This window comes from Pongo abelii, chromosome 5, assembly GCF_028885655.2.
Source record: "Pongo abelii isolate AG06213 chromosome 5, NHGRI_mPonAbe1-v2.0_pri, whole genome shotgun sequence".
NCBI classification, from domain to species: domain Eukaryota; kingdom Metazoa; phylum Chordata; class Mammalia; order Primates; family Hominidae; genus Pongo; species Pongo abelii.
The window spans coordinates 29,600,544-29,623,744 of record NC_071990.2 but is presented as its reverse complement, the minus strand read 5'-3'; the positions used below and the strand labels follow the sequence as shown (position 1 = coordinate 29,623,744).

General features: G+C 46.1%; 2 protein-coding genes across 3 annotated transcripts; one reads left to right on the top strand and one right to left on the bottom strand.

Moving 5' to 3' along the window:
* Positions 1–2,548: 2,548 nt before the first annotated feature.
* Positions 2,549–7,426, top strand: ZFP57 (ZFP57 zinc finger protein). The gene is made up of 4 exons (XM_002816626.5): positions 2,549–3,090; positions 3,893–4,019; positions 4,466–4,567; positions 6,034–7,426. The coding sequence occupies exons 1-4, from the start codon at positions 2,668–2,670 to the stop codon at positions 7,290–7,292; spliced, it is 1,911 nt and encodes a 636-aa protein (XP_002816672.2). The 5' UTR covers positions 2,549–2,667; the 3' UTR covers positions 7,293–7,426.
* A 5-nt stretch (positions 7,427–7,431) lies between these two features.
* On the bottom strand, positions 7,432–22,587 carry MOG (myelin oligodendrocyte glycoprotein). Of its 2 annotated transcripts, NM_001132521.1 has the most exon segments (8): positions 7,432–8,592; positions 9,036–9,056; positions 9,358–9,474; positions 11,849–11,869; positions 12,110–12,130; positions 13,583–13,696; positions 19,984–20,331; positions 22,344–22,587. In NM_001132521.1, coding segments are annotated over 8 exon segments (741 nt in total). In that variant the 5' UTR covers positions 22,429–22,587; the 3' UTR covers positions 7,432–8,578.
* Positions 22,588–23,201: the final 614 nt, after the last annotated feature.

The window sequence follows — 23,201 nt, the reverse complement described above, 5'->3', positions numbered from 1 at the left end:
GAAAACTGGAAGGCTAGTTCTTGAGGGCACTGTTACTAAGGCTGTTTTTTGTTGTTGTTGTTGTTGAGACGGAGTTTCGCTCTCGTTGCCGTGGCTGGAGTGCAATGGCGCGATCTCGGCTCACCGCAACCTCCGCCTCCCGGATTCAAGCGATTCTCCTGCCTCAGCCTCCCTAGTAGCTGGGATTACAGGCATGCGCCACCACGCCCAGATAATTTTGTATTTTTAGTGGAGACGGGGTTTCTCCATGTTGGTCAAGCTGGTCTCAAACTCCTGACCTCAGGTGATCCGCCCGCCTTGGCCTCCCAAAGTGCTGGGATTACAGGCTGAGCCGCCGTGCCCGGCCTCATTAAGGCTGTTTTGAAGTGCAGTTGGCTGGAAAGTGGAAGAATAATCCAAGATCTGCATGCCTCATAAAAGGAGTGTGAGTGGTTTTGAAAGATAGGAAAGGAAAGGGAGAGAGAAGAGAGAGGAAGAAAGGAAGGAAATAAAATTCATATCCCAGGAATGCAGCTTTCATGACAACATTTTGGAGGTCAAATTAACTCTATTCCTCGAGGGCGTTTTCCCTTGCTGGTATTTTCAGTTCTATTAACACTTCTCGAAAAGTGAAAGGAAAAAATAGTCAACAGAGTTTTTTGGTCTTTATCCTTTTCTTTCTATCTCTAGTGAGGGAGATGGGCGTGAGTGGCTGTCAGCAGGAAAAGGTGAGAGTTCAGCTATGTTTGCATCTGAGCAGGAAATTTCCAAGGATGAGCAGGGAACTCCAGTGCTGGGCTCATTGTGAGCCCAGAATAAGTGATTGCTCTTGGGTTGTTAGCAGTATTCTTTACAAAGATCTGTGTATACAGTGGTTCCCCTTATCCACAGGTGATATGTTCCAAGACCTCTAGTGGATACTTTGTTTTTGTTGTTGTTGTTGTTTGAGGCAGAATATCGCTCTGTCACCCAGGCTGGAGTGCAGTGGTACAGTCTTGGCTCACTGCAACCTCCACCTCGCGGGTTCAAGTAATTCTCCTGCCTCAGCATCCTGAGCAGCTGGGACTACAGCGTGCCACCACGCCCAGCTAATTTTTGTATTTTCAGTAGAGACAGGATTTCACCATGTTGGCCAGGCTGCTCTCAAATTCCTGCCCTCAAGTGATCCACCGTGCCCCACCCCAGTGGATACTTTGAAACCATGGATAGTGCCAAACCCTGTATACACTATGTTTTTTTTTTTCTATACATACATACTAATGATAAAGTTTGATTTATAAATTAGGCATGGTAAGAGATTGACAACAATAACTAGTAATAAGATAGAACAATTACAGCAATATATTGTAATAAAAGTTGTGTGAATACAGTATCTCTTTCAAAATAACTTATATTGTAAATCTTAGCAACCTCAGCATATGATTATTTTTTCTTTCCTTAAGACAAGAATTTTTACTTTTTATGGCTTCTGTTTGCATATCTGAATTTCCAGCGTCTCTACTCTTGTGCTTTAGGGTCATTATTAAGTAAAATAAGGGGTTCTTGAGCACAGGCAACGGCTATACTGCAATAGTCAACCTGATAACTGAGATGGCTAGCTACTAAGGAACTAATGGGCAGGTATTGTCTGCAGTGTGGATATGCTAGTCAAAGGGATGATTTACATCCTGGGCAGGCCAGAGAGAAAAGGTACAAGATTTCATCATGCTACTCAGAATGTCAAACAATTTAAAACTTAGGAATTGTTTATCTCTGGATTTTTTTTTTTTTTTTTTTTTTTTTTTTGAGACGGAGTCTCACTCTATCTCCCAGGCTGGAGTGCAGTGGCGCAATCTTGGTTCACGGCAACCTCCACCATGATTCTCCTGCCTCAAGGGTTCAAGTGATTCTCCTGCCTCAGCCTCCCGAGTTGCTGGGATTACAGATGTGTGCCACTATGCCCAGCTATTTTCTTTTTGTATTTTTAGTAAAGACAGGGTTTCACCAGGTTGACCAGGCTGGTCTTGAACTCCTGACCTCAGATGATCTGCCTACCTCAGCCTCCCAAAATGCTGGGATTATAGGCGTGAGCCACTGTGCCTGTCATCTGGATTTTTTCATTCAATATTTTTAAACCATGGTTGACCATGGGTAACCTGAAGCATTGGAAAGCAAAACCATGATAAAGGGGAACTACTACATGTATTGAAAATCCAGATCACACAATTGTGTGTGTGTGTGTGTGTGTATAATTTTGGTAATGGAAGAGATCTTAGAGAGTGTCTCCTTTATTCTCACATTTCTGATGAAACCAAGTCAGAAAGAATAGAGACTCACTCAAGGTGATCTGTAACAGATCCTAGCCTGGTTACCCCAGCTACATGATTTCCAATGGTACTGAGTCTAACATTAGCATTAGGTTTAAACATTAACTTTTGTAGATCAAGAATGTCCATTTGTCCTTGGAAAATTATTTAGCATCTCTGCATTAGGTCCTTAAGACAGGGCCAGTAATTGTTACCTCATTGCTGAGAGTATCCAATGGCACACAGCAGGGGTTTAGTAACTGCTGGCATTCCCTGACCAAATAAGGAAGCTGTTTCTTACCCTCCCTCTTGCTGATATGTTTTGTTTTTCTCTGACCTCAGGTTTCTAGAAGCAGGGTAGAACAGAGGGCAGACACCTAGCCCAGCCTGGTGTTACTAAACAATGGCAGCTGGTGAGCCAAGGGTGACCAGGGCCCTGAACTCTGTGGCCCCGGCTTTGAGGGAAGCAAAGTTGTTCTCAATTGTGGAAGAGGAGAATTTGGACAGCAGAACAAAAGAGGAAGACAGCCTCTTGGAGCAGATACATTTGTCACAGGAAGCCACATCAAACCCTGGGGCCTTTGCTGGGCCTCCCCATCTGCCCAGTTACTGGGAGGTAGATAGCCCCAGGAAGGAATCCAGTCAGCCCTGGGCACCAGGCCAGGAGTGGATAAAGCTAGAAAGAGACACCACAGAAGAGAAGATGTTTGAACAGCTGAAGCCAATTGAACCTGTACAGAAGACGCTCCCATGGGTGGGCGAGGTAGCTGCCACCCTGCAGGAAGCCATGAAGAGAGATTGCTGGAGGGAGGCATGGGTGAAGAAGGTGAGGAGACTAAGCTAGAGAGAGGTGGGTTCCAGGTCCTGGACTCCAGGAGCTCTTTCATGCATGCTCCTGCCTGCAGGTCAAATGAAATCTCAGATTGTTCCAGACTGAACGACATCCAGAAAAAGGAGCTGCAAGACCTTTCTCCATCTGCCGCACCATCCTGGCATCCTTCATGGAGTACTTCCTGAAATTTGTTAGAGTGGCAGCATTTTTTCCTTTGCTTTGCTTTCCTATTTATATTCTGCATATCCTCTTTCCTCTCCCCCACTTCTTATCTTTCTCCCTTTCTCTTTCTCTTCATCTTTCCTTTCCTTTTTTTTTGAGACGGAGTCTCGCTCTGTCACCCAGGCTGGAGTGCAGTGGCGCGATCTTGGCTCACTGCAACCCTGCCTCCCAGGCTCAAGCAATTCTCCTGCCTCAGCCTCCTGAGTAGCTGGGATTACAGGCATGCGCCACCATGCCCGGCTAATTTTTGTGTTTTTAGTAGAGACCAGGTTTCACCATGTTGGTCAGGCTGGCCTCGAAATCCTGACCTTGTGATCTGCCTGCCTCAGCCTCCCAAAGTGCTGGGATTACAGGCGTGAGCCACCGCGCCCGGCCTCCTTTCTATACTTCACAGTTGCTGGCCTTGTGTCTGTCTTTTAATATTTCTCTCTTCCTTCCATGGTTTTATCTTTCTCTTAAGTTTTAATTCTCTGAATCTTGAGACTGGATGTTAATCTTGTACACACACACACACACACACACACACACATACATATATTTATATAAACTTCTTGAGTCTCTCCTGTTCTTCCAGAAGCCAGTCACCTTTGAGGATGTGGCAGTGAATTTCACCCAGGAAGAGTGGGACTGTCTAGATGCCAGCCAGAGGGTCCTTTACCAGGATGTTATGTCGGAAACCTTTAAGAATCTAACATCTGTGGGTAAGAGGCTGGGCTTCCCTCAGCAAGCCCCCTGTCCTAAGGGCCCTGGAACATCTGGTTTCACTGGACAGGTAGATCAGCTTATAATTAGTTTCACTGACCCCTGGTTCTATGCTTTCCAGGTGTGAAAGATCTGAGTCACTAAGCTCAGTGGTAAAGAGAAGAAATGATAGCCTACATGAAGGCAAAGATAACACTTGTAACATGATGACAGTGTTCTCAAAATATACAATTTTTTCCATTCATCAAACACATATTTACTAAGTCACTCCTGAGAACCAGGTACTTTGCTAGCAGCTGGCCTTTTGAATGTCTCCTTTCTGCATCTACATGTCCCAGGTTATGGTTCTTAAACAAAGGCTACAGGAGGTAGCCTGTTGTCCCCATCAGATGTGAAGGGGCCACACCTGGGACCAACTCAACTCTTTCTCATTCCCACACATCAGCCAGAATCTTTCTGCATAAGCCAGAGCTAATCACCAAGCTTGAGCAAGAAGAGGAACAGTGGAGAGAGTTTGTCCATCTCCCAAACACAGAAGGCCTTTCAGGTAAGAATTGCCAAGCAGGGAGGAAGGAAAAAAGGGTCCAGGATAACCCCTGAAAGGATGGAGAGCTGATGGAGAGGATGAATGCTCTATAGATGCTCTCCTAGTGTACCTCTGTCCGGCCTGGTCAGACTTGGAGTTGAAAGAGAGCTTAATATCATAGGCTCAAGTCCCTTGACTTCAAGTTGAAGATCTAAGTCTCTCTCTCTCTTTTTTTTTTTTTGAGACACAGTCTCGCTCTGTTGCCAGGCTGGAGTGCAGTGGCACAATCTTGGCTTACTGCAACCTCCACCTCCCGGGTTCAAGCGATTCTCCTGCCTCAGCCTCTCGAGTAGCTGGGACTACAGGCACATGCTACCATGTCCAGATAATTTTTGTATTTTTAGTAGAGACAGGGTTTCACCATGTTGGCCAGGATGGTCTTGATCTCTTGACCTCAGGTGATCCACCCACCTCGGCCTCCCAAATTGCTGGGATTACAGGCGTGAGCCACTGTGCCTGGCTGGCTGAAGATCTAAGTCTTTCAGGAGAAGTAAATGTCTTCAGTTTCTAGAGATTGAGAGATGACATGAAGGTTGCTTATGTCCATGATACTGCTCTGATTAAAATGTTCTTTCCAAGAGAAAAGAGAAGCAAAGGAGATAGGCTTCATGCTGGGTTGGAGTAAGGGAGGCTTTTCCCTGGTAGTAAATAGTTGAGAGAGATATCAAGCCAGGCTGACTATACTTTTTGGTTTTCCAGGACAGTCCTGGTTTATACTTCTCATCCCAGCTTGATTATTAATAACACCTCTTTTCACCCTCAAGTGGCCCAATGTTCATGATGCATTATTATATGGGTGTCTGTGGAGTGTCTGTGGAAGTTTGAGCAATATTGAGAATGAGATAAGATAGATTTCAAGAAGTGTTGTTGTAAGTTAAAATTCACATTTCTGACAGTGTTGAAAGATTCCAGTTAAATTTTTATTTGCTTTTAATTTGAAACGCCAAATTTTTCTTTTTTTTCTTATTTCTAGCCTATGAGGCCCAAAGGTGAGGGTGAATGTGTTGGGTGGGAGAGCAAGGGCAGAGACAAGAAGTGTCTTGGGCTTAATGAAGAGCTGTGTTGGAGTTCTTCTTCTTCTTCTTCTTTTTGAGATGGAGTTTCACTCTAGTTGCCCAGGCAGGAGTGCAGTGGCAACATCTCAGCTCACTGCAACGTCTGCCTCCCGGGTTCAAGCGATTGTCCAGCCTCAGTCTCCCTAGTAGCTGAGATTACAGGCAGATAACATGATGCCTAGCTAATTTTTGTATTTGTAGTAGAGACAGGGTTTCACCATGTTGGTCAGGCTGGTTTCGAACTCCTGACCTCAGGTGATCCACTGGCCTCGGCCTCCCAAAGTGCTGGGATTACAGGCATAAGCCACTGTGCCCAGCCTCTATTGGAGTTCTTATAGTGAATTTTGTGTTATTCTTCCTCATTCACTATAGAAGGCAAGAAGAAAGAGCTTCGAGAACAACATGCCAGTCTGAGAGATGAGGTGACTAGTGATGACAAGGTCTTCCTTGCATGCAGAGGTGCCGGCCAGTGCCCCCTATCTGCCTCAGCTGGGTCTATGGACAGGACCCGGGTGCTTCAAGCATCCCAGGCTGGGCCACCCTTTTTTTGCCACACCTGTGGCAAATGTTTCAGCAGGCGCTCCTACCTCTATAGCCACCAGTTTGTTCACAATCCCAAGCTGACTAACAGCTGCAGTCAGTGTGGGAAGTTGTTTCGGAGCCCCAAGTCCCTCAGCTATCACAGACGCATGCATCTTGGGGAGAGGCCCTTCTGTTGCACGCTCTGTGACAAGACCTACTGTGATGCTTCTGGACTAAGTCGTCACCGCCGCGTCCATCTGGGTTACCGGCCCCATTCATGCTCTGTGTGTGGGAAGAGCTTCCGGGACCAGTCTGAACTCAAACGCCACCAGAAGATACACCAAAACCAGGAGCCAGTGGATGGAAACCAGGAGTGTACTTTGAGGATTCCAGGCACCCCTGCTGAATTCCAGACACCCATCGCCAGAAGCCAGAGGTCCATCCAGGGGCTTTTGGATGTGAACCATGCACCAGTGGCCAGGTCCCAGGAACCTATATTTAGAACTGAGGGTCCTATGGCCCAGAACCAGCCATCTGTACTTAAGAACCAAGCACCTGTGACCAGGACCCAGGCACCCATCACTGGAACCCCCTGTCAGGATGCCAGATCCAACTCTCATCCAGTGAAGCCCTCAAGACTCAATGTCTTCTGTTGCCCCCATTGTCCTGTGACTTTTAGCAAGAAATCCTATCTCTCCAGACACCAGAAGGCCCACCTCACAGAGCCGCCCAACTACTGCTTCCATTGCAGCAAGTCTTTCAGCTCATTTTCCAGGCTGGTCAGACACCAGCAGACCCACTGGAAGCAGAAGAGCTACCGTTGCCCTATCTGTGACCTCTCCTTTGGGGAGAAAGAGCACCTTATGGATCACTGGAGGGGCTATAAAGGCAAGGAATTGTGCCAGAGCAGCCACCATAAATGCCGAGTGATCCTGGGCCAGTGGCTTGGCTTCTCTCATGATGCCCCCACTATGGCTGGGGAGGAATGGAAGCATGGAGGTGATCAATCTCCCCCCAGGGTCCATACCCCCAGGAGAAGAGGCCTAAGAGAGAAGGCCTGCAAAGAAGACAAAACAAAGGAGGCAGTGAGCATCTTGAAACATAAATAAATGGCCTTTCTGACTGAGCTCTTTCTTTGTGTTTGGTTTTCCTGAGGACTGACCTCTGGGGTAATGAGGCTGGAGTAGAGGGAGATGGGTGCTTGGATAAAGAAGGAAATACATAAAAGACAAGGGGTTAGAAGTGTGCTTATGAAAACTCATTATTATTTATTTATTTATTTATTTTTGAGACAGAGTCTTGCTCTGTCACTCTGGCTAGAGTGCAGTGGTGCGATCTCAGCTCACTGCAGCCTCCGCCTCCTGGGTTCAAGCGATTCTCCTGCCTCAGCCTCCCGAGTAGCTGGTATTACAGGCGCCCACCACTATGCCCAGCTAATTGTTTGTATTTTTAGTAGAGATGGGGTTTCACCATGTTGGCCAGGCTGGTCTCGAACTCCTGACCTCGTGATCCGCCCACCTGGGCTTCCCAAAGTGCTGGGATTACAGGCGTGAGCCACCGTGCCTGGCCAAAACTCGTATCGTTATTAATTAGCACCTAGCTTGTTTGTTTGTGTCTGACCATCAAGTAGTAGTTGTTGAATAAACAGTGGATACTCTGATAGATATAAAGACAGGAGAAAAAGGATGAGAGGAAGGAAAGATTCTGAGACCTGTGGAAGATGTGTAAGTAGAAGGAAAACATTCTAAAGCAGGCATGTTGCCCAGCTTTCATTTTTGCTTCCCCAGGTTCCTACTAGGCTGCCAAGACAAGGTGGAGCTCTGGCTAGTATTCTGTAGGTTTCTCCCCATCTCCAGATTTGGGTTGGGGCTACCTATATCCTCACTCTTCAGCTCACTCAGCTATCTCTTCAATGTTTTGCATTCTTCCTCTTCCTTCCCTTCACATGCCTCTCAGTTTTGCGCAATCAGGGCTGGAGTCTTGGAAGAAACAACCACCATTTGCAAAGTTATCATACTGTAATTTTCAGTGAGGAGATTCCTGGCCTCCAGTTCATGGCAGAGACCATCCTGTGTTGCTCTCCAGTACAGGTGTCCTCTGATGGAGAGAGGGGCACCTGCCTGTCCTTAGCCAGAGAGGACTTCCAGGTGGAAGACTGGAGAGAGAAATGGAAAGAAGGGTAATAAAAATGGGAAAATGAAGGAAGAGAAAAGGTAGATGACAGAAGAAGGGAAATCAATTCTACTTGGAATTCAGAGTGTTCCTGAAAGTGCAAATTGGAATGTCCCCACAGCAAAGATGCCTGTGAGTGTGCAACTTGATGGATGAGATGTCCCCAAGGACCAATCCCTGGGCAACCAGGCTCTCCTCCACCCCTGCCAAGATGTGACATCACTCAGAAGGGATTTCCTAGAAGAAGGAGAAAATAACTTGAAAAACCTATGTCAGTAGTTTGTATCATAAAACCATTGAACTAGGGAGAAGAAAAGCCCTTGGGGTCATCTTGTCTCCATTACTGCCTCAATGGTTGATCTGAGAGGTGAGGCACTGGACAGTTGCTGTGGAATGGGCAATGAGACCAGCTAAGGTGGGATTCCTGCTTAGGGGCAGTGAAGGAGGAATGGATCAGGCGGCAGATGGGAGTGCCTCCCGCTTCTCTGCCACCTGTAAATGTGTCTCTAACAGCTGGCCTCTTTCCCCTCCACCTCCCAGGAGGAGTCTTCCCCAACTCTCCAGCTCCTCCTTTCCTCTGGGAATGTGATCCCTCAATAGCCCCCCTCTTCCTCTTGTTGCTTCTGTCTCCCTTTCCTGGCTTTTTATTCTCTGCTTATAAGAGAGAGAAGAGAACTTACTTAGCTCTTCAAGGAATTGCCCTGAAAACAAAAAGAAACAAATACGTGATCAGTAGAAGATGAATAGCTCCTTCCCCACATCCTCCCTATGGACACCTGGAGTGACCCACACTGCCCTTTCCACTGGGGGACCCCAAAGATCCAGTAAGTGGTTCTCTTCAATTTCTCAGAAGAGCCTGGGGTTGGGCATGGGGACAGAGGAATAAGGAAATCCCAGCTCCCCTAATCTTGAGTCCTGTTTCTATTCTCTTTCTGCTTCCCATTCAGAGCTGACTTGGTCCCCCTCTATTTGATAGTCTTGCCTGCTGCCCAGCCACTGCACCTGCTAGTCTTCGATGTAGCCAGTTGTAGCAGATGATCAAGGCAACCAGGGGTCCAAGAACCGGCACAATTACAAACAGGGTTATCTTCCAGCAGGGCACCCTCAGAAAGTGGGGATCTGAATTGTTCACCAGAACAAACAGGGTTAACATGTTCCCCCTCATGCCCCACCCACCTGTCTTTTTTGGTTCCTTAACCTGGGGTCCTAGAACACCAAAGGACTCTGGGGACAGAATTCAGAGAGTCCATGAACTTGGATGAGAAAAGTACTGCCTCCTTATTTTCAATAACATTTAACATTTTCTTTCATTAAAAATGTAACAACTGCCAGGCGTGGTGGCTCATGCCTGTAATCCCAACACTTTGGGAGTCCAAGGCAGGCGGATCACGAGGCCAAGAGTTCAAGACCAGCCAGGCCAACATGGTGAAACCCCATCTCAACTAAGAACGTAAAAATTAGCTGGGCATGGTGGTGCGTGCCTGTAATGCCAGCTACTCGGGAGGCTGAGGCAGGAGAATCACTTGAACCTGGGAGGCGGAGGTTGCAGTGAGCCGAGATCCTGCCCCTGCACTCCAGCCTGGGCCACACAGCAAGACTCTTGTTGATCCCACCAACACCCATTCCCCCAAGTCTTGGAAAAAACAAAACAAAACAAAACATGTTACAACTAGCCACAATATGAGCAGTACCTGTGACTTAATTACCAATGGAAGCCATAGATATTTTCATTCCCATTAGAGTTATTGCAGAAATCTTGAAATACTGTTTATGTTTATTAGTATTTTGAAATTAAAGGTTATTGGGCCAGGCCTGGTGGCTCATGCCTGTAATCCCAGTACTTTGGAAGGCCGAGGCAGGCAGATCACCTGAGGTCAGGGGTTCAAGACCAGCCTGGCCAACATGGTGAAATCCCGTCTCTACTAAAAATACAAAAATTAGCTGGGCGTGGTGGCATGCACCTGTAGTTCCAGCAACTTGGGAGGTTGAGGCAGGAGAATCGCTTGAACCCAGGAGGCAGAGGTTGCAGTGAGCTGAGATCGTGCCATTGCACTCCAGCCTGGGCTACAAGAGCAAAACTCCATCTCAAAAAAAACAAAAAGAAAAAGAAAAAAAGAAAGAAATTACAGGTTATTAGACTTGCTGCTAATTACTTAATGTGTTACTTTTGCTAAAGAAACATTTATGGCTGGGCACGGTGTCTCATGCCTGTAATCCCAGCACTTTGGGAGGCCAAGGCGGGTGGATCACCTGAGGTCAGGAGTTCGAGGCCAGCCTGGCCAACCTGGTGAAACCTAGTCTCTACTAAAAATAGAAAAATTAGCTGGGTGTGGTGGCGGGCACCTGTAATCCCAGCTACTCAGGAGGCTGAGAATCGCTTGAACCTGGGAGGCAGAGGTTTCAGTGAGCCTAGATCGTGCCATTGCACTCCAGCCTGGGCGACAAGAGCAAAACTCTGCCTCAAAAAAAAAAAAAAAAAAAAGAAAGAAATATTTATGTTACTATATCACAAATGTGATTATTGGTTGATAACTATATTTCAATACAATGATTGTTTTTGCAATCATAAGTGTTCTATTTTATGTGTATATTTAAAAACATTCTGCAAAGGGGTCCTTTAGACTTCACTGGAGTGCCAGAGAGATTCATGGTACAAAGAGGAGTTAAGACCTTTCATAGTCAAGTCCTCCAAAACAAAGATACTATTCCTCCTCTTTGGGTGTGTAAAGATGTGTGTGTGTGTGGTCCACACACTGGTCTAATTTCATAAATCGTAGGATAGAACTCTGTGTGCCAGGTGACAAGAGTAGAGTCCCCCACAGGCTCGGGAGGGGGGGCTGTGAAGGAAGTTTGCTCAGAGAAGGTACCATCTGTGCCCTAATGACACCTTCTAGTTTCCGCAACATTTATCTAACAAATATTTGGGTGCTCTTCTGTTGCCATTGTCTTTAGGCATTGGGCAATCTGCAGTGAACAAAAAGGCTAGAAACCATGTCCTCGAGGGGTCAATTCCTAGTGGGGCTTGGTGGCTTTTCTATTCCTCCATGAGGTCTTCTCTGATTAGTCATGTTCTGTACTCATGGAAACATCCTGAGTTTGTAAAGCAGAAATATAAATACAGGTGATACAGCTGTGTCTTGTTTTTCTGTTTGTTTCACCTCCCCAACCAGACATCAGGTTTACGTGTAAACGATCTATTTACCTCTGTTTTGCCATTCCTGAAAAGAGAGATCATGTGCATAAGGAGTTAAACAGAATAAGATAACATTTTTGTAAAGCAGTTAGAATAGTGCCTGGCACATAAAAACAGTACATGAGTATTTTTGTTATGATTTTACCAATCCTAAATGCAAATGACTTCTTATTTAAAGAAAGAAAAAAGAAGAGAGGAAGGGACCCAACCAGGAGCCAGGGGTCCTTGTTCCCCCAGGTGACCGGAACTAGAGTGAAATACCAAGTTGACCTGGGAGGGCCTAGACATGCCGGAACTTACCAAAAGTCCGGTGGAGATTCTCTGAAAGAGAAACAAATGGAAATGGATTTAGTAGGGCACTCAAAAAGGATCTTTTATCCTGAGTCTTTGTTATTTAATTACTTAAAACTTGTTCTAGGCAAGACACACCCACCGTAGAGAAAGGGAAACTGAGGGAAAAACAGGGTATTGAGAGGGAGAGACGGTCCAAGAATGGGACAATTTCCATTATGACAAAAAACCAAAAGGCAAGAATTGGGAGAAACGATGACTAGAACTCACCTATCTCTGCTCGAAGTTTTCCTAAAATAGAAAAAGGCAACATGTTAGTTCCTGCATGTTCTGGCTATCGGTAGGGACCCTCCCACACCCAGCGCCTGGGCCCCTTGTTCAAGCTATTTCTCTGCAGCCCGGAAACAACCTTAGGAGAGTAGGAAGAGCACTGGATTTAAAGCCAAGGGTTGCGGCTCTTTCTCTAGCTATAGTCTAGACACAATAGTGAATAAAGAATGTGAGCAATGCCCCAAGCCAGCACAAGGATCTACTACCTCCCAGCTGCTCTTCGCCCCTTTTCTTGGATTCTCAGTTCACAGTGCTGCTCCAGCCCACTGTGTTGCCACTTTGTAGATCTAAAGCCACTTCCCATCTGAATGAGGAAGGAGGAGCTGAACATTTAGTGAGTAGCTAGCTACTTTGTGACTGGATTTATAGTCGGCACTTTGCATGACTTTAATCCTCCCTACAATTTAGGAGGGAGGATGTTTTCTCTACTTGACAGACAAGGCAACTGAGGCTTGGAGAATCTAAGAATTTTGCTATATAGTGCAGTACCTGAGATGGAATTTTGCTATATAGTGCAGTACCTGAGATGGAATTTTGCTATATAGTGCAGTACCTGAGATGGAATTTGCTATATAGTGCAGTACCTGAGATGGAACCCAGGCTGCCTGACTCTAACATTCAGATTCTTTCTGCTCAGCCATGTGGGCTGAAGGCCTTTTTCCTGTGGAAGAAGTAAATAAAAAAGCAGGCATCCGGGATGAATTCAAGGTGAGAGAAAGGACTTTGTTGTTGATCCCACCAACCCCCATTCCCCAAAAACATTCCCCATACCCTCCTTGCTACTTTCTCCTCTCCTCTTAGTAACAAATGGGAGGTGGGACATGGGGAGGAGTGAAGACTCTTTCTTGCTCTGGCATTGGGGAGACACTTGGTAGGAGGAGAAGGCTCAGAATGAAAGCTCCAGGCAAAAAAGAGGAGCTTCATCAGCAGCTAAACCTAATGGAGAAGGAGGAAACAATTTTTGAACGCCTACTGTGTGGTAGAGACTTTCACTTCAGTATCTTTATTCAAAACTCCTAATAGCCTAGACCTGTCTGACTTTGAAGCTCACACTCTCCCAAGTTGCATGGAGCTGCTAGGTATGATACAGAGGCCTCAGCTCTACCACTTATAAGTTACATCGGTTTGAGTAAGTCACTGAACTACGCCTGGCCTCAGTTGTATCCTCTGTAAAATGGGGTTACTATATGCCATAGTTAGCTCATAGGGAAATGCTAGGTCTGATTATTCATATGAAAGCATTCCATAAGATGTAAAACTCATCATGGAGTTTTTTTTTTTTCTTTATCACTCAATAGTGTGAAGAAGTTCCGAACCCAGAAGTCACTCACAAATACATGTTAAGTGGTGTAGCTCCAAGAAGCCAGCTCATTTAAAGGAAGGATCCTGATCCACCCACCCTCTGCCCTGTACCTCTCAGTCTATACTGCAGGCAGAGGAAGACGAGGCCAACAGTGATCTGCAGGAGGAGCACAGGTAGCACCGCGAGGAGAACCAGCACTCCAGGGCTGACCCAGTAGAAAGGATCTGAAAGGCAGAATCGACATTGCCCAGAGCTGAATCCTCAACACTCAGCATGGTGCCTGGGGCCCAATAAATCAGGCCAAATAAAGAAATGAATATCATCAGGATTCAAAGAAGGTGACACAGAATTGGTCCCTGAGCTTAGCCTTGAAGAAAAAATGGTTTTTTTCCAGGAAATGCTAGTGATTTAGAAAGACAAGTGGTTTAAAGTCAAGATTGTGTATTGGGTCAGGCTGGGGGAGTTTTAAGGAGCAGCTATGGGACTTAGATCTGATCCTCAAGGTCATGGGGGTGCACTGAAGGATTCCAAGCTGAGAAGTGACTATATTAGATTTAGCACCTACAGGACTGGAGAAGATAGGGAGAAATGTTAAGAGACTGTGATAACAATTAAAGTAAAAAACAACATGAACCTGAACTAGGACAGTGGTAATGGTATGGGAAGTCAGGGGATTCAAAGCTTAAATAGGAAATAAAAAATACATATTTATTTTCAGTAAACTTTAAACTGAAATTTAGTGTTTATTTTAATTATGCCTGTAGGCAATACACCACAATAATATGAACAGAACCTTTGACTTTGTCGTCAATAAAAATCACAAATATTGGCCAGGCGCAGTGGCTCACACCTGTAATCCCAGCACTTTGGGAGGCCGAGGTGGGCGGATCGCCTGAGGTCGGGAGTTTGAGACCAGCCTGACCCACATGGAGAAACCCCATCTCTACTAAAAATACAAAATAAGCCGGACGTGGTGGCACATGCCCGTAATCCCAGCTACTCTAGTGGCTGAGGCAGGAGAATCGCTTGAACCCGGGAGACGGAGGTTGTGGTGACCCGAGATCATGCCATTGCACTCCAGCCTGGGCAACAAGAGTGAAACTCCGTCTCAAAAAACAACAACAACAAAAATCACAAATATTTTCATGTCACATTAGAAAAGTCACAGAAATCTCAAACTATCACTTATGTTCATTACTATTTTGAAATTACATTAATTACTAGGGCCACCCTAACTCTTGTTAATTTAATATTTTGATAACTGTATTTTGGTATAAATGTTTTATTTGATATAGTTAAAACATTCTTCTGGCTAGGCGTGGTGGCTTTCCCCTGTAATTCCACCACTTTGGGAGGCTAAGGCAGGAAGACTGCTTGAGCCCAGGAGTTCTCGAGGTCAGACTGGGCAACAGTGTGAGACCCTGCCTCTACAAAAAAAAAAATTAAAAATTAGCCGGGCATGGTGGCACAAGCTTGTGGTCTCAGCTATTCAAGAGGCTGAGTCAGGAGGATCACTCGAGCCTGGGAGGTGGAGGCTGCAATGAGCCATGATCGTGCCACTGCAACCCATCCTGGGTGACAGACTGAGACACTGTCTCAAAAAAAAAAAAATATTCTGAGATGCGGTCTATCAACTTCATCAGCTTGCCAAAGGTGCACGACACACAACAAAAGGTTAAGAGCCCTCTTCTAGAGCTTTTAAGAAGGTAGTTTACAGAGGGCGCGGTGGCTCACACCTATAATCCCAGCATTTTGGGAGGCCAAGGTGGGTGGAGAGGTCAGGAGTTGGAGACCAGCCTGGCCAACATGGTGAAACCCTGTCTCTACCGATAATACAAAAATTAGCAAGACGTGGTGGTGCACTCCTGTAATCCCAGCTATTCGGAAGGCTGAGGAAGGAGAATTGCATGAACCTGGGAGTTGGAGGGTGCAGTAAGCCAAGATCACACCATTGCACTCCAGCCTGGGCAACAAGAGCAAAACTCCGTCCCAAAAAAAAGAGAAAAAAAAAAGAAAAGAAAAGAAAAAAGAAAAAGAAGGTAGCTTACACAGGATTCAGTAACTGAACAGATGTGCAGACGTGGAGTAGGGAGGGGGACCTTCACTTCTGTGGCTCCCATCCATTTCCCTTTCTAGGTCTGCTCCTCAGCATCCAAAAGCCCCACTCTAATCTCCACGTGCCATGCTGCAGCTGAAGCCCTTTTCATCTTGATCTCTGCTTTAAGGGAGCTAAGTAAGGATATTGACATCAAAGGTAGGGATACATCACAGCTAATAAGGTTAAACTGGTCCAGGAGGGTTGCTTAGGTATAATTACAATCCTTCAAGCTGTAGACTAAGGCTCCTGTCTATTATTGTGTTCCCTAGAGGAAAATGCAGCACGCTTTACTTTCAAGTTCTTAATGGAAGTTACCTGTAGCAACGTGATTTAGTGAGTATGTACTTAAGGGTTTTTTTCTCGCAACCCCCCACATTTTTCCTTTCACAAATAATTAGAAAAGAGAGCAAAGCAGACATTATTAGCCTCCGGATGTAAAGCAACAAGAAGTATAGAGTATCACTGATGAACTATATTTGCCAAAGTAAATCAAACACAAATGTCGTTGCATCTCCACATCTATCAGTTTACAGAAAAACACAGGGCATGGAGGACCATATTACATAGCAACATGGGAATGTTGTCAACAAAATTCAGACCGTGGAAAACCCTAAGGGCAAAGGTCAACAGGTGGGTCTTGTTTGAATCTCGCTAAAAGAAACCAACTGTAAGAGTATATTTATGAAACAATCAGGAAAATTTGAACACAAACTGGGTATTTGATGATATTAAGAAATTTTTGTTGAGTTTTTAATATGTGGTAATAGTATTGTGGTTATTTATTTATTTATATTATTGTGTGCGTGTGGCTTTTTTTTTTTTTTTTTTTTTTTGAGACAGAGTCTCACTCTGTTGCCCAGGCTGGAGTGCAGTGGCACGATCTCAGCTCACTGCAAGCTCCGCCTCCCGGGTCACTCCATTCTCTTGCCTCAGCTCCCAAGTAGCTGGGACTACAGGTGCCTGCCACCACGCCCCGCTAATTTTGTTTTTGTATTTTTAGTAGAAATGGGGTTTCACCATGTTAGCTAGGATGGTCTCGAACTCTTGACCTCATGATTCGCCCTCCTCGGCCTCCCAAAGTACTGGGATTACAGGCGTGAGCCACCGCACCCGGCCTATTTATTTTTTAAAAAGTGTTCTTCGCTGGGTGCAGTGGCTCACGCCTGTAATTCTAGCACTTTGGGAGGCCGAGGTGGGACGATTGCTTGAGCCTAAGAGTTTGAGACCAGCCTGAGCAACAACATGGCAAAACCCAGTCTCTACAAAAAATACAAAACATTAGCAGCGTATGGTGGTGTGTGCCTGTGGTCCCAGCTACTACGTAGGCTGAGGTGGGAGGATGGCTTCTGCCCGGGAGGCAGAGGCTGCAGTGAGCAGAGATCATGCCACTACACTCCAGCCCGGGTGACAGAGACAGATCCTGTCTCAAAATAAATAAAAAGAAAAAAAAGAAATGATCATGCTGCCTAGGATTTACCTCAATAATTGAGTAGGGGAGGGTGGTAATGAGTGGGGAGCCGGTGAAGTGGGTGGTCCCTGGATTGACAAGTGCTGCAGCAAGGTGGTAGGCACTTGGAGGCTCATTATAATATTATCTCTGGTTTGTGTGTGTGTTTTTTTTGAGACAGAGTTTTGCTCTTGTTGCCTAGACTGGAGTGCAATGGCATGCTCTTGGCTCACTGCAACCTCTGCCTCCCAAGTTCAAGCGATTCTCCTGCCTCAGTCTCTCGAGTAGCTGGGATTACCGGCATGCGCCACCACAACTGGCTAATTTTGTATGTTTTAGTAGAGAAGGGGTTTCTCCATGTTGATCAGGCTGGTCTCGAACTCCTGACCTCAGGTGATCCGCCCGCCTTGGCCTCCCAAAGTGCTGGGATTACAGGCGTGAGCCGCGGTGCCTGGCATTTGTTTTTATGTTTCATAATGAAGAATTTAAAGAAAGGATTAGAGACAACTAGTAATAAAATCACAAAAATGACAAGAAAAAATAAGTAAAAAAGAGAAATTAGAAACTCTTCAGAGAAAGAGCAGAGGTAATTACACCTGAGACTTGCAATAATACCATTACTTCATCTCATTCCTAAATTTTTCTCAACTTCCTGGCTCCAAAGCCTAGGCAAAGGGTCCCTTGTTTACTTGTAAAACAGTTTCTTTTTAGGTTCTTAGGCATGCAGACTAAGAGGTGGGAACAGGAGGTTGGAATGTGGATAGCAACCCCAAAGAGAACTTTCTCCCCTGAGGCAAAGTCTTTAGCTGCTTTTCTTTTTGTCTTCCTTGTTTTTTTTGTTTTTTTTGTTTTGAGATGGAGTTCCACTTTTCTTGCCCAGGCTGGAATGCAATGGCATGATCTTGGCTCACTGCAGCCTCCGCCTCCCGGGTTCAAGGGTTCAGGCAATTCTCCTGCCTCAGCCTCCCAGCTGGGATTACAGGAATGCGCCACCATGCCAGGCTAATTTTGTATTTTTAGTAGAGACAGGGTTTCTCCATGTTGGTCAGGCTGGTCTTGAACTCCCGACCTCAGGTGATCCACCCGCCTCGGCCTCCCAAAGTTTTGGGATTACAAGTGTGAGCCACTGCAACCGGCTTGTCTTCCTTTTTTGGTGTGGTGAAACTGGGGGAGTTTGTTGGGAGAGGCAGTTACTGAGCTAGGAAGTTGTTGAGCAGGAAGGAGAAAAATCTGCAAACTGGAGGGGGTCTCACTATCAAACTTTTCGACAAGTAGAATTTCCCCAATAAAAACAGCTGTATGAAGAACATTCTGAGACACACAAAGCTATTTCCATATCCCTGCAGGCAGTCCCTAGAAATAGTGCTTTGTTGTTCCACATACAATGCCATCTTCTGGTCCCAGCACTGCAATGGTCACTCCCACCTCTAAGATACAATAGTTATCAATTGTCTGATGTTTGAACTGCAGGTGGGGAGGAGGAAAAGGCAAAGGATCTGATCCCCAGGCTCTCAAAGCAGTTTAGTTCTTCAATTAAATAGCAATTAACTTTCAAAGCTCCCCCTCCATCCACTTCTCCTTGTCCACATCTTAATCATCCTGCGATAGAGCAAAAAATATTCTCCAAAATCACCCATCACGCAAAACATGTTGAAAATGAAATTCTGAGGCTGGGCACCATGGCTCATGCCTGTAATCCCAGCACTTTGGGAGGCTGAGGCGAGTGGATCACCTGAGGTCAGGAGTTTGAGACCAGCCTTGCCAACCTGGTGAAACCCTGTCTCTACTAAAAATACAAAAATTAGCTAGGTGTGGTGGTGGGCACCTGTAATCCCAGCTACTCAGGAGGCTGAGGCAGGAGAATCACTTGAACCCAGGAGGCAGAGGGCGCCACTGCACTCCAGCCTGGGCGACAGAGCGAGACTGTCTCAAAAAAAAAAAAAAAAGAAAAGAAAAGAAAGAAAAAAAAAAGAAATTCTGCAATTCTGGAGAATGAAATAGTGGAGGTACAGCCAAAAGGTGACATCTCCTTTCTATAACTATATTTAGACATTTGATTTACTTGCTTATTCACTAGGACCAAGCACAGGTGTGTGTGTGTGTGTGTGTGTGTGCTCACAAATACAGAGTTTTTTTTTTTTGAGATGGAGTCTCGCTGTGTCCCCCAGGCTGGAGTGCAGTGGCGGGATTTCGGCTCACTGCAACCTCCGTTTCCGGGTTCACACCATTCTCCTGCCTCACGCCTGGCTAATTTTTTTTTTTTTTTTTTTGTATTTTTAGTAGAAACGGGGTTTCACCGTTTTAGCCAGGATGGTCTCGATCTCCTGACCTTGTGATCCACCCGCCTCGGCCTCCCAATGTGCTGGGATTACAGGTGTGAGCCACCGCGCCAGGCCCAAGGGTTTTGTTTTCTGTTTTTGTTTTTTTTAGAGACGGGGTAGGGAGTGGGGGTGAAGGTCTTTGCTCTGTCACCCAGGCTGGAGTGCAGTGGTGCAATCATAGCTCACTGTAACTGCAAACCCCTGGGCTCAAGCCAGCCTCCCACCTCAGCCTCCTGAGTAGCCACGAGCCAAACCACCATGCCCTAGGGTTTTGTTTTTGTTTTTGTATCCTAGAGCATCTTGCTCTTATCACTCAATAATACCTTATAGAAGGCCTCCAAACCACTGGCCTAGTGCTAAAATAATCTTTTTAATGCCTGCATAATATTCACAGTATGGCTACCATGTTTATTCAGTCACTTACCTACTCAAAGGCATTGATTTTGATCCCAATTTCCTTGCTACTCTGAATAATGATGCAACAGACATCCCTAAGCATGAGTTTCTGTTTATTTACGTGTACATTTGTATGGAATTCATTCCCAGGAGTGAGATGTTTGGGTTGAGGGATCTCATCTCAGTTGAGAGAATAATTGTTCTTGGCCACCCAACAGTTAATACCTAATATTATATAGCACTACTCACCTTCTACTTTCAATTCCATTGCTGCCTCCTCTTGGTAAGAATGATCTCGGAAAAAGCAGGTGAAACCTCCTTCATCTGAGAACCTTACATTCCGGATCCTGAGAGTCACCTTTCCCTCACCAATAGCATCTTTCAGCAGCTCTGTCCGGCCCCGATATTCAGGTGCCTGCTCTCCGTCTTGGTCCTTGCCATTTCTGTAGAGATGAACCACCCTAGAGAAGGGGGGGCGGTACCACCCCACCTCCATGCCTGTAGCGTTCTTCCCAGGAGATATGCGACACGGCAATTCCACTTCATCCCCGACCAGAGCCCGGATAGGGTGTCTTGGTCCTATCACTCTGAACTGCCCTGTCCAAGACACCAAAAGGAAGAGATTTAAGGTCAGAGGGAACCTTGGCAAGCAAGCCTGTCATGAGAAGGGCTGCTTCAAAACAGGGAAGGAAGAAGACACTCGACTTTTAAATGAAATTCTAGAGCCAGGGAGGATTGCAATTCTTCTTCTTCTTCCCTTTTTTTTTTTTTTTTTTTTTTTGAGACAGTCTTACTCTCTGTCGCCCAGGCTGGAGTGCAGTGGTGCAATCTTGGCTCACTGCAACCTCCGCCTCCCTGCAACCTCCACCTCCCAGGTTCAAGTGATTCTCCTGCCTCAGCCTCCTGAGTACCTGGGATTACAGGTGCCTACCACCACGCCCAGCTAATTTTTGTATTTTTAGTAAAGATGAGGTTTCACACTGTTGGCCAGGCTGGTCTCGAACTCCTGACCTCAGGTGATCCGCCTGCCTTGGCCCCAAGGTGCTGGGATTATGGGCATAAACCACCACACCCGGCCCCAAGTTTCCTTCTTGAGAACAACAACAACAACAACAACAAAAAAGACTCTGGTTATAGAGATACTGTGAATGTCCTCGACAGAACATTCTACAAATCATCTCCTCTCAGCATCTGCCCATCTTTTTGCCAGCTGTAGCCATCTCTGACTCTTCAGCCCAGGCTTTAGGTTCCCTCTTGGAATGTGGTGCAGCATCCTGAGGTTGAATCCTCCCATGGGCCTCCCTGTTAGGACTTGGCCAAATTGCTGCCTATTCTACCCTTAGAGGTTTTGCTTTTGTCACTCCATCCACTTTAACTGTCTCTCCATCACTTCTCACTATTCAGTCCTTGTTCATACCTTGTTTCCCAAATTCTCCTCTGAGATCTTCCACCCTGGGGATGGCTCTATTTCACTCTTCCTTCCCCTGTATCTTCCACCTCACTGTGGCTCCTGGACCCTGACCCGAACAAGTTCCATGTTTTTTTCTATGTGGATGTGTTTCTCAAGTCAGATTCTGAGCTACTAAGAAATAAGGCTGCTTCCTCCCCTAGACCTGGAGAGTGGATGCACTGTGCCTCTGTCAGTCAGGTGGCTCCCTGAGGATGGGAATCTTTGTTTATTTCTCCTCTGCACGTGACAGCCGGGTTCCTTTATAAAAACCTACCGGTGCCTGATTATGCAGAGCAAAGTCTCAAACATGACAAGATATTATAATTCCACAACATTTATTGAGATTTACTATGGACAGGCACTGCTAAGCATGTTACATATCTCATTTCATGTAATCCTGATGAGAACTCCAAGAGGTTGTTATTATTTTATCTCACTTTGAGAGGTGAAAAGACAAAGCTGGAAAGACAAGTAAGAACTAGTTCAAGGAAAGCCTTGAGTTAGTCACATTAAGGAGTCTGGGTCGGGCACAATGGCTCATGCCTGTAATCCCAGCACTTTGGGAGGCTGAGGAGGGCAGACCACTTGAGGTCAGGGGTTCCAGACCAGCCTGGCCAACATGGTAAAACCCCGTCTCTACTAAAAATTAAAAAATTAGGCCTGGCGCAGTGGCTCACGCCTGTAATCCCAGTACTTTGGGAAGCCGAGGCGGGCGGATCAGCAGGTCAGGAGATCGAGACCATCCTGGCCAACATGTGAAACCCTGTCTCTACTAAAATACAAAAAAAAAAAAAAGAGAGAAAAAATTTAGCTGGGCGTGGTGGCAGGCGCCTGTAGTCTCCGCTACTTGGGAGGCCAAGGCAGGAGAATCGCTTGAACCAGGGAGGCCGAGGTTGCAGTGAGCTGAGATCATGCCACTGCACTCCAGCCTAAGCAACAGAGGGAGACTCTGTCTCAAAAAAAAAAAGAGTCTGGACTCCATCTTGAAGGCTGTAAGAACCACCCACGGAAGGTTTCTGAGGAAGGGAGGCATGTCAGCAGGTCTATGTTTTAGAAAGATAATATAGCAACTTAAGGATGATTGAAAGAGCTAAGCCCCAGGAAACTAGCCTTTCTGTTTTCAGGGTCTCCCCAGGGCAGAAAAAAAAACATGTCTTACCTGCGTAGCTGGAAGACACTTGGAGGAGGAGGAGGAGGAAGGAGCAGAGGCAGCTGGGCAGAGAGGGTCTCGATAAGCTTGCCATCTCCACTGTTCCTGGGGACAGAGAGCCCCCGCAGCAAGGTCAGGCCAAGTGGAGGCCCTTGGGGTGCATGTCCCCTTACTGCTGAAAAGCCCGAGGGAAGATCTTGGACAGCAGTGCTGCCTGGGCCCTGCCTCCACTCCGGTAAGTGCTGCAGCTGTGCCCGCAGAAACAGCCCCACGTCACCCTTGCCAGGCACTCACACAAAAGGGCTACAGACTGAGGGGATGACCAGGGTTTGCCTTCCCCACCCCCCCGGAGCAATGGAGCAGAGCCTGCCTGGTACTGGGCTTTCCTCCCCCACTCTCTCCTGGAGATCCAACCTTTGAAGGGTCTTCTAGGGGCTAATCAGTGGGGAAGGATCACTTACAGGACCTCAGGAAGAGGCTTGTTTGTGGAATATGTAAGGTTCCTCCAATCCACCCCAGCCCTACCGACTAGTCAAAAGAGATAAATTGTTATTTGTTCTTAAAAAAAGAAAGAAAACTTAGATTTTTTTTTCCTATTTCTATTATCTCACAACTGTCATCACCAGACCATTCTTCTTGATGTCTAACCTCCCTTTCTTCTACCGCGAATCCAAACTCTGTTCTGTATGTTTGTATATGTGATAGGTCACTTGGGATTTGTTAGTTTCTTGTTCCCAAAGAATGTTTTTAGGGAAGTCATGAGATGAATTTCAGGTGTGCTGAGACAGGCAAGGTTGGAGGAAGGGAGACCAGCAAGGGCAGCAACTAACTATGTCAGTCAACACAGGCAGCAGGGACAGAGCCAGC

Bases quoted from the DNA above. Each gene is read 5' to 3' on its own strand.
- ZFP57 (XM_002816626.5), top strand. From the start codon at position 2,668: ATGGCAGCTGGTGAGCCAAGGGTGACCAGGGCCCTGAACTCTGTGGCC. The intron at 3,091-3,892 runs GTGAGGAGACTA...CTGTTCTTCCAG, and splicing joins GGGAGGCATGGGTGAAGAAG to AAGCCAGTCACCTTTGAGGA. The intron at 4,020-4,465 runs GTAAGAGGCTGG...CCCACACATCAG, and splicing joins TAAGAATCTAACATCTGTGG to CCAGAATCTTTCTGCATAAG.
- MOG (XM_054556829.2), bottom strand. From the start codon at position 22,428: ATGGCAAGCTTATCGAGACCCTCTCTGCCCAGCTGCCTCTGCTCCTTC. The intron at 12,131-13,582 runs GTACAGGGCAGA...TTTCTATTTTAG, and splicing joins CCTGCAGTATAGACTGAGAG to GAAAACTTCGAGCAGAGATA. The intron at 11,870-12,109 runs GTGAGTTCTAGT...TTTCTCTTTCAG, and splicing joins AAAACTTCGAGCAGAGATAG to AGAATCTCCACCGGACTTTT.